The 8,775-nt window shown below is 38.7% G+C and overlaps 2 protein-coding genes across 2 annotated transcripts in view; one reads left to right on the top strand and one right to left on the bottom strand.

The window, feature by feature from the left end:
- LOC115308015 (profilin-3-like) overlaps nt 1–1,666 on the bottom strand; it is a 4,111-nt gene extending 2,445 nt beyond the window's left edge. Inside the window, 1 exon segment of the mRNA XM_029965091.1 lies at nt 1,613–1,666. Coding sequence (XP_029820951.1) covers nt 1,613–1,666 — 54 coding nt within the window.
- A 1,148-nt stretch (nt 1,667–2,814) lies between these two features.
- LOC103754097 (mitochondrial amidoxime reducing component 2) lies at nt 2,815–8,531 on the top strand. Its single transcript, XM_029965141.1, has 5 exons — nt 2,815–2,991; nt 4,623–4,763; nt 5,806–5,867; nt 5,956–6,027; nt 6,558–8,531. Exons 1-5 carry the CDS (start codon nt 2,938–2,940, stop codon nt 6,685–6,687), a joined length of 459 nt encoding a protein of 152 aa, XP_029821001.1. The 5' UTR covers nt 2,815–2,937; the 3' UTR covers nt 6,688–8,531.
- The last annotated feature ends 244 nt before the right edge of the window (nt 8,532–8,775 follow it).

Genomic DNA, 8,775 nt, shown 5'->3' with positions numbered 1-8,775 from the left:
TAGAATGTTATGTTTGCTCATTTGTTTTTACTTCTAGTGTTTTCACTTATGCTTAGGTGAGCAGTTGCATCTCAGAGCCTCAGTCATGCCCTTTGGTATTTCTTGATCACAGCTAAAATCTGCATCAGCATTTTTGGATGCACGCTGGCCATTCGGAGCTGGTGAGATGTCGGAGTTTAGATTCCCTCATCCCTGTTTGTAGGCATTTAACTGAGGTGTCTCTTTTAAAAACTTGCTTGCCCAAGGCTCACCCTGTGGTCACAGGAAAGACAGGCATCCCTGGAGACCAAGGCATTCCCTGTAGTTGCTACCTCAAAGGAGTTTCAGGTGGATGGGTTACAAAGAGTGATTTAGCTGTGTGCTTAGAGTTTTGTTGTATGAATCCAAGCCTAATTGTTTTATCTGTGTATTGAAATCCATGCTGGAAAACTACCAGGGGGAGCTGGAAAATCTTTTCTCTGCTACAATGTCAATTAATATGTAAGAGTATTTAATAACTGTAAATGGTGTTACAAGTTACTGGTCAGTGTTTGTCCTTTGGATAGCAGAGATGGTAATGCACCAGCTGCTATAATTAAAACTAAAAGTACTGACAAGGAGCTGCACTTGCTTGCTTTTAGCATAAATCTGTTGCTGTGGAAACCCTTGATCAGCAAAGCTCAGTATCTCTGTTTATACAAGGCAGGTGCAAGTTACAAATGGTAGAGAAATGGAACAGTCTTTTAAAAAGGTGTGTACATTGCCTGTATGTGCCAATGACGCATGCACTACAAAACCATGCAGTTTTCAAGGTGTTATTTTTCTAAACTTTGTTGTGCCGTTAGAAAAGTATTTAAATAGCCTAATAGATTTCAGTAATTAAAAATTATCTTGGATTTTCCAATTTTAGAGCTTGGTGATTTTTTCTTCTGATTTTTTTTCTTCTTTCTTTGCCTTAATAAACCTGCACTCTCTGCCTTTAAAACTGCTAGAATTTAAGGATCCAAATGATCAAAAGTTAAATGCATGTAAACGGACTTTAAGAGTTACGAAGTTGTCTGGCGTTGTAGGTGGTGGCATAGGATGTGAAATAAGCAACACCCATAGCTGGAACATTGCCTTGTACTTCTCAGGAAGGATCCTAAGGGTTTGTATGACTCTTGCTGTGCTTAAACAATTTGCCATTTGTCAGCTCAAGGATGACTCTTTCCGATCCATTTGTAAGAACGAGGTTTGGGAGTAATACTGTGCTCAGAGAAATGAAGATTTGGGTTTTGCTCCCTGATTCTTTCCTTCCAGCATGTGAGTGTGAGTAGCTATCTTGCTGCACAGTGATCTCTGCTGGCCCTGCACAGACTTGTGTGTATTCCACCTCTGGGCCAGCACAATGCCTTCACATGGGTGCTGGCTCGTGCCCCATGGTTTGGAGCCAAGGCAGTGCAATAGTGCCCCTAGTTGCATAGGGCTGTGCAGATGCCAGTCTTGAAATCTGCTAACTCCAGTTGCAAATTTCATGTGGATAATTAAAATGCTGTCTTTGGGAGAGTCAAATGAAAGACTGAAGCCAGTGCATAGGCACATCTTCTGTTTGTGCAAATGTTAGAGGGTTTCTATAGCACTCTGGTTAACAAACCTTGTGCTCTTCATTTGTGCCTAATGTCTCTAACACTTCAGTTGCATGATCCATTCCTATGGGATCCCTAAACCACTGAGTGCTTAGGATACATCTGCTTTGTGACTGGAAAACAGTAGTGTTGGAAGCTATAAGACCCTCATGTCTGTTGACCTGCCAGTCAGAAGGCACACAGGGGCTGTGGAACAGAGAGAAGAGAAAGGTTGCTGTCTGGGGCAATGGCATTTAATCCCAGCCTGTGTTGCGGAGTAGATACAGGAATCCCAGCAAATGGAGCAGGGATATTGCTGCTGGCACCCTAATGGTTCATCTCTCCCCCAGTGAGTAGAGGAGGGCTCCTAGGGGCTAACTCTGGATTAACTGTGTGGCCATCTCTGTGCTTGAAGCTGTCCAGGGTATGATTGCTGAGGTATAGGAAACTGCAGTGTGTTTGGGTCAAAATGGCTACTTTGAAGAATGTAACAAAACTATTAATGACTGTTGTTGAAGTTTATTGAAAGGTTGAGTTGAGGTCTGCCTTTTCTTGCCAGGAAAGTGTTCCTTGTGTAAACTTGTTTGTATTCTGGTGCCATTGACCTTTTGTGCGCCATGGACTTTGTTTCCATTATAAATTTTTAACCTCTCATAAGATACTGATCTTTTTTATATGTGAAGTTTTAGCTTAAGTTTTGCTCAACTCTAGCTACATTTTAACAGCACTAAAATCTGAAAGAAAGTTTCCATTACAATTAGGGACACTTACAATAAATAACACTTGTATGTCAGTTACGGCAACTAATCATGTCCTTCCAAACTATCGTTTATTTTCTAAGTTAATTACCTTTCAGTTGATTTCTTGGTAGAAATCTTTTGGTGTTGCAGTGACATGGAAATGCAAGAGTAGACCTGGCAGACAGGTGGGTTTGTTACTGGTCATTGATGTGACAGTCAGCTCTGGGCACCTTAAGGCTATTTCAAGGCTTATTTCACCAACTGGTATTGTCCAGCCATGTCCATGTTACTTAGCTTTCCAAAACGTGGTGGCCACAAGGAGATTGAACACTGGGATTGATCCTTGTGCCAGATTTTGAAACCAACCTCCAACTTGTAATAATTCAGGGGATTTGTTTTCTGTATATTGCTACTACTATTAAAACATGTTGTTTGCCTTCAAATAATAAGCATCATTGAGCCTTCATCTTTCCAGCTAACTTGCTGATGTGTTGTTACTCTTCAGGGTGTTTGGACAGGATATCCAAGGCAGGGACTGTGGTGATGAAGTGGCTCAGTGGATCACCACTTTCCTGAAATCACAGCCCTATCGACTGGTGCACTTTGAGCCCTCCATGGTGCCAAGAAAGTCAAAGAATACAATAAACCTTTTCCGAAGCACTGATGAGGTAAATAAATGTTCTTTTTCTCAGAAGTACTTCCTTTAACCACTTCCCACACACCCACCAAAACTTGCCTGTTCCACCATTGGTGATTGAGCCCAGTTTAGCAAGGTGTGTAATCATGTACTTGAACCATGTGAGTATTCTCCTTTTCTGTAGTGAGGTGACTTGCTTGAATTTTACTTCTAAGCTGTTGACCATTTGCAGCTAAAGAGTCTGAAACTCATATTTGAAGAGGAACCTTTTGCGTCTCAGTGAGTAGAAAAAAGTTACATTTTTAAAGATGTTTCCATGGTGTAATCTATGTTGCATAGGAAGCCTCCATTCCCTTGTTAGGTCTGAGAGTGTACTGATGCAAGTTGTTACTTCATATTTTGTTTAAAGGAATGATACTTAACCCAGGGCCTTATAGCTATGAGCCTAGGAGTTAAAATCTAAAGAAGGTTACAGAAGTTTCATCTCTTTCTGTGGGAAGAGCCTCGAAGGTGTGATATTAGAGAAATTTAATGCAGGTATGGGAAGGAGGTGTTGTGCTTGGATATCCTCATGTCATTTGAGTCACTGATGCCCTTTTCGTTTGAACAACTCTCTCAAGTGAAGGTGGTTTGAACTGTCTCTGATGAGTGTAAGGTTTTTAAACAAATTAAAATTGTGAGTACCTTGTCTTACTGATGTTATTATTTGTATGGCATCAGTGTCTTGCTTGTTGTTGCACAAAGAGGAGAAGATATATTCAATTATGGATTTATAGATATGCTTTTATTATGTAAAGGCACTGAGATCAATACAGAAGACTAGGTTTCAGCAAAAGGGATGTGAGATTAGGAGGGGTGACATGCAGGAATCCTAGCATGAAAAAAGGGCAGAATTTTTTGTATAATTATTTTAGCAGTTGTCATATGATGGTTGAAAGGATGTACAAGGATAGGAGGAAGAATAATATAAAAGAAAGACAGGAGTGCTATACACTAGAATTCTTGCCAAAAATTATCTTTTTTGTTTTGTTGTGTTTTCCTGTGAAAGTCCACTTTTAGGATTTTTGTGTTTTTTTGAATACTCTTCTTTGGCCTTATTTGCTAATATGGCAGCCCTTCCTGTCAAGCAAATTTAGACTGACAAATGGAGAGTTGTAATTGAGTATTGCTGTTCTGGGTGTGGAACTCCCTCCTGAGGTTGTGATAAGGCAGATTCATTAGTTAGAAAAATCCAGCTAGTTCATTATAGTCAACTGGATCAGTTCAGCAGGTCTATAAATGTCTTGAGTATCTTTCATAACTCACCATAACATGTTTTACTGAAATGCTTGATTCTGTCTGTAACACCTGGAATAAGCATCTGGGACATGCATATGGTATTACTTTGTAAGGAATTGTGGTAGCTTATATAATTTTGGTTTAATTCTGTAGGGAGAAGTTTAATTTTACAATTTGAGCAAATGAAACTCACCACGGTTACTGAAATAGGAAAGAGCATGTTGTTTCCCTTGTTAACCTAATTCCAGGAAAATGAAAACCTGAATGGAGCAGCCTAACAGGCTAATATGTGGCCACTGGTTCCAACACACCTGTCCTTTTGCTATTCCTTTTCTCCTGTGCTTTTACAGCAACCTTAGGATTTGTTTGTATTTGTTTGTGTAGGTTGCCTATCCTGACTGCAGCCCAGTCTTGCTCCTCTCTGAAGCTTCAATGGATGATTTAAATACAAGGCTGGAAAAGAAAGCTAAGATACAGAACTTCAGGCCAAATATTCTTGTGGCAGATTGCAGCGCTTTTGAGGAGGTAAAATTACTGTCTTAAATGTCTTTTGAAGACTTGGTTATGTTTCTTTGTAGCTCAGTTTCCTTGTGTGGTGGTGCTCTGAAGGTGAAGAAAGCTGCTATTCTGTGACTTTTACGACTGAATTCCAGAGAGATAAAACTTCTGCTCACATCAGTGCACATGAAACATTGAGGGAGGAGGCAGGTCTGTGAACTATTATTTAGCTTAGCAAAGGATAAAATAAATGTGTTTAAATGACAGGCTTGCCACTGAGAGTTCATCTTTAGGTGTAAAGTAGGCAAAGCTCTGCATACTGTAATTGATCAATTAATGATACAAATGAACAATTTGTAAATTGTCAGTGTCATATTTTTTAAATAGCCTTTGGCACAAGAGTAGAACTAACCCTTGCAATACTGCAGTCCATCACTACATCTCTGACAGTGTTCTGGTAGTTCAAAAAAACACTATTTAGGAAGGTATCAGGTGATGAAATGAACTGGTAATGGTGGCATTTATGTGTTTTTATGTCATGTTGCCATTTTTTAAAAAAATTTCCTCTGGATAGATCTGATAATTTCTCGAATCTAAAAAGTTCCTGAAGTGGGAATAGATCTCTGTCTTCCAAGAGGGATTGCAATAGGAAGCTTGTGTAGATGAGAAGCGAAAAGTTGCTTCCACTGAAAATTTCCTTTCTGCAAAAATGGTGATTTGCCAGAGGCCACAGATCAGATTATCACCCACACAGTAAGAATAAACTTGGTTTAGGTTCACTGCTTCAGAGAAGGACGCATTGCAGAACGAGATTCATTATTTGTGTATCGTTCTTTTCAGATATAATTATTAGTTGGTCCTGAATTGGGATAAATACCCTGAAATGGGATAAATGCAGTGACCATAAAGTTTTCATTAAAATAGTGCTGTAATATAACTGCATATTTTGAAGGTACAAGTAAAGGTGAGCATCTCAAATGATGCAGCTTTATGAATGATTGTGCTGCTCCTGGAAAAGTGATTGCATGTGGGCGTGTCTAACCTGTGCCCAATGTTTACCTTTCCTCAGGACACGTGGGAGGATATTCTTATTGGTGATGTGGAGATGAAAGGGACCGTGTGTTGTGGCAGGTAAATGTTTGAGACCTTTAGTTTATACAGATGCAAAGAGGTTTATGATAAGAAGCTGTTACTGATTTTGCACTGTGTGTCTTTGCAGGTGTATTTTAACAACTGTTAACCCAGACACTGGAGTCATAGACAGGAAGGAGCCTTTGGAGACATTGAAAAGGTTGTAAAAATAACAGCGTTTCTTAGGTTGTGGGAGAGGATTTAGGCTAGGTCCCAACATGTTAGACTAGAATTTTAGAACTGATTTGAAGTGTGTGTGGGACAGAATCATGCAGTGTAAGGGTCTGTGTATATTGGCTTCTAGTCTACTTTTTGCAGTATGCTAAGAAAATACAAGTTCTCTCTTCCTTCTTTCAAACTTTACATTTCATATCTCTTCCGTCTCTGCTAGGGTGAATGCTTGGGGTAACAGGTATTTATGATATTTAAAGATCTAACTTTGCTACTTTGACTTTTATTTTTACAAAAATTTTTGTATATGTATTAGACATAGATGCACGAATACAGTCAAGCTTTTTTTTTCCTCCATTTGAACTGTTTGATTCTTGTAACTACAATATTTATTTAGTTTTTAGTCTAGTATGGTGACCAAAACAGGGCTTCATTATTCATATCCTCTCTTTCATCACTGATATTTTGATGTTTAGGTTTTGCTATCACTGATTCTAAAGAAGGGCTTTCTCTCTGCAGTTACCGCCTTTGTGATCCATCCGAGCGACACATCTACAAAACCAGCCCTCTCTTTGGGAAATACTTTGCTGTTGACAAAACTGGAACGATTCAAGTTGGAGACCCTGTGTACAAGATGATCTGGGAATGAAAGAGACTTTGATCAGAAGATGCTTTTTCACCTTTGTACACAAACTGTTTTCCCATGAACACAGTCACCAACGTAACCTTTTCTTATTCCTTGCAATATTTTTAGTGCCATGTCCCTTTGTAAGGTGCAGGGGGGTTTATGAGGCTATGAAATGCCAGTCATTTCAGATCATGTAATCTACTAGCATTCCTGTAGCAACCACATCTTTAGTTTTTCTGGAGGCTGTGAGAGAAGAAACTGATCCAAGACAGACTTCACAGCACTACTGTGAGCATCACACCTCCTAAAATTTCATGTCAACCTTAATATCGGAATCTGAAATTACGTACAAGGGTTTGCATCGTGTATTAGATACATTTAGTGCCTATAAAGAACCACAAAAACAGTCATGCCAAGCACAAAGTACGTTGGTCACAGAGCTGCCTTTACAAGTGAACATGGAGTGGAAATGGCAGGACTCTGTCTTGGATTCCGCCCTTCTTTGGTCCTAATCATCTTACCCATCTGTAGGAATCTGATAATTATATTTTCTACTGCATAAAACAAATAGAGGAGGAAAGTATTTGGATTATGGCAGTATTACCTTTTCTTTAATTGTTATGTGATTTTTTTTCTTTTAAAATGGAACTCCAAGATAAAAACCAGCCATCTTTCAAAGTCTTGTTACTTGTTTCAAAAGCTTGTTCCTTTGTTATGAATTAATAGATCTAGAAAGAGTGTTCCCCTAGCCAAAAGGAGGAATCTAATTAAGTGTGGAGAAGGGCAAATATGACCCAATTTGGTGTTTAGATTCTTTCTTTTCTGTTGTAAGTATGAACCTGAAATTTTGATGCATGTTCACAACTTAGACCTGAAAAATGAAGAGCCATCAGGCTTTGAACAAGTTCAATTGGCTGTGTGTGACAAGGCTGAAGCAGAAATATAGGGAAGGTATTATTTGTGAACTCAGAGTTGCTCTGAGTGTCATTTTTTTTAGCAGAGTGCTGGGTAAGGATTTAGTTTTCCTGGGACAGACAAGTGCCCCATTTTGACTGCACATTGCATATTTGTGTAGTGTTATGCCTCATGCAGCAAACAGTGGGATATGAGAGAAAAAGCATCTTTTGAAAACAAAGAATTCTGAGGGTCACTTTTAAAAAGCACATGTTGAAGGTCCTTAATGTTAGAAGCTGAAAACTTGTGGAATTCCTAATGGTATTATTAAGCACAGGCAGCCTGCTGGCCTGCCAAAGCAATTAGTTAAGTGTGTGTCTCTTCGTTAAGTCAAAGAAGCGGAAGGAAAGAGAACTGATTTTTTGCCTCTAGCAAAACCTATTTTTTTTCACTGTTGTTTTAGCAGCACATCAGCATTTACATAACAAATTGTGTGATATAGATTCTGTTGCCTCTTGTTAGGCTGTTGTCAATTGGGCTAATTTGGAAATGGGACTGTCTCTGCAATGAGAAACAGCCATCTGCTTTCTTACTAAGAAGAGGTCTTAGATCTAACCCCCTGATTTACTCCTGTAAAGCCTCTTAGAAGAATATTTCTAGAATCCTATAACAGATATGCACCTGAGTACAACACATTTCACAAATGACACTTAAATCAGTTATGTCATCACAGAGAGCTGTTTTGGGAAGTCAAGAGCATAACTTAGAACGTTATGCTATAAATATCTTCATGTAACTGTTGAATTGCTGCAACTGTATGAATTGTATTTGATTTTGTTAAAACTGTTTAGGAAATTGACTGAAAACATGTCAATCATAAACCACTGTTTTTAAATTGTGTACTTAAAAAGTTAGTTCTTTTTTTAACTCTAGAAGAAGAAAACAAAAGTATAAACTTTTGTTAAATCAAAGTCTCGTAAGGTGTAGCATTCGTGAATCTTTCTTTCCTTTTCCTTTTTTCTCTCTTTTCTGTTTCCAGGTTCTCACATATAGTTAATACTGATTATTTGGGTTTTTTAATCCCACCTCTAAGTTCAAGAATACATGCTGTTAACCAGAGGATGTGTGTAAGAGAACAGAACCATCAGATAATAAGTTGGTATCAGACTCAGTTTTACGACCCTTATGACAAAGAAGATGTTTACAGACTAACTC

The sequence above is a fragment of the Manacus vitellinus genome, unplaced genomic scaffold (genome assembly GCF_001715985.3).
Source record: "Manacus vitellinus isolate BGI_N305 unplaced genomic scaffold, ASM171598v3 scaffold_8_pilon, whole genome shotgun sequence".
Lineage (NCBI taxonomy): Eukaryota > Metazoa > Chordata > Aves > Passeriformes > Pipridae > Manacus > Manacus vitellinus.
This window is presented reverse-complemented; position numbering and strand designations above follow the sequence as displayed.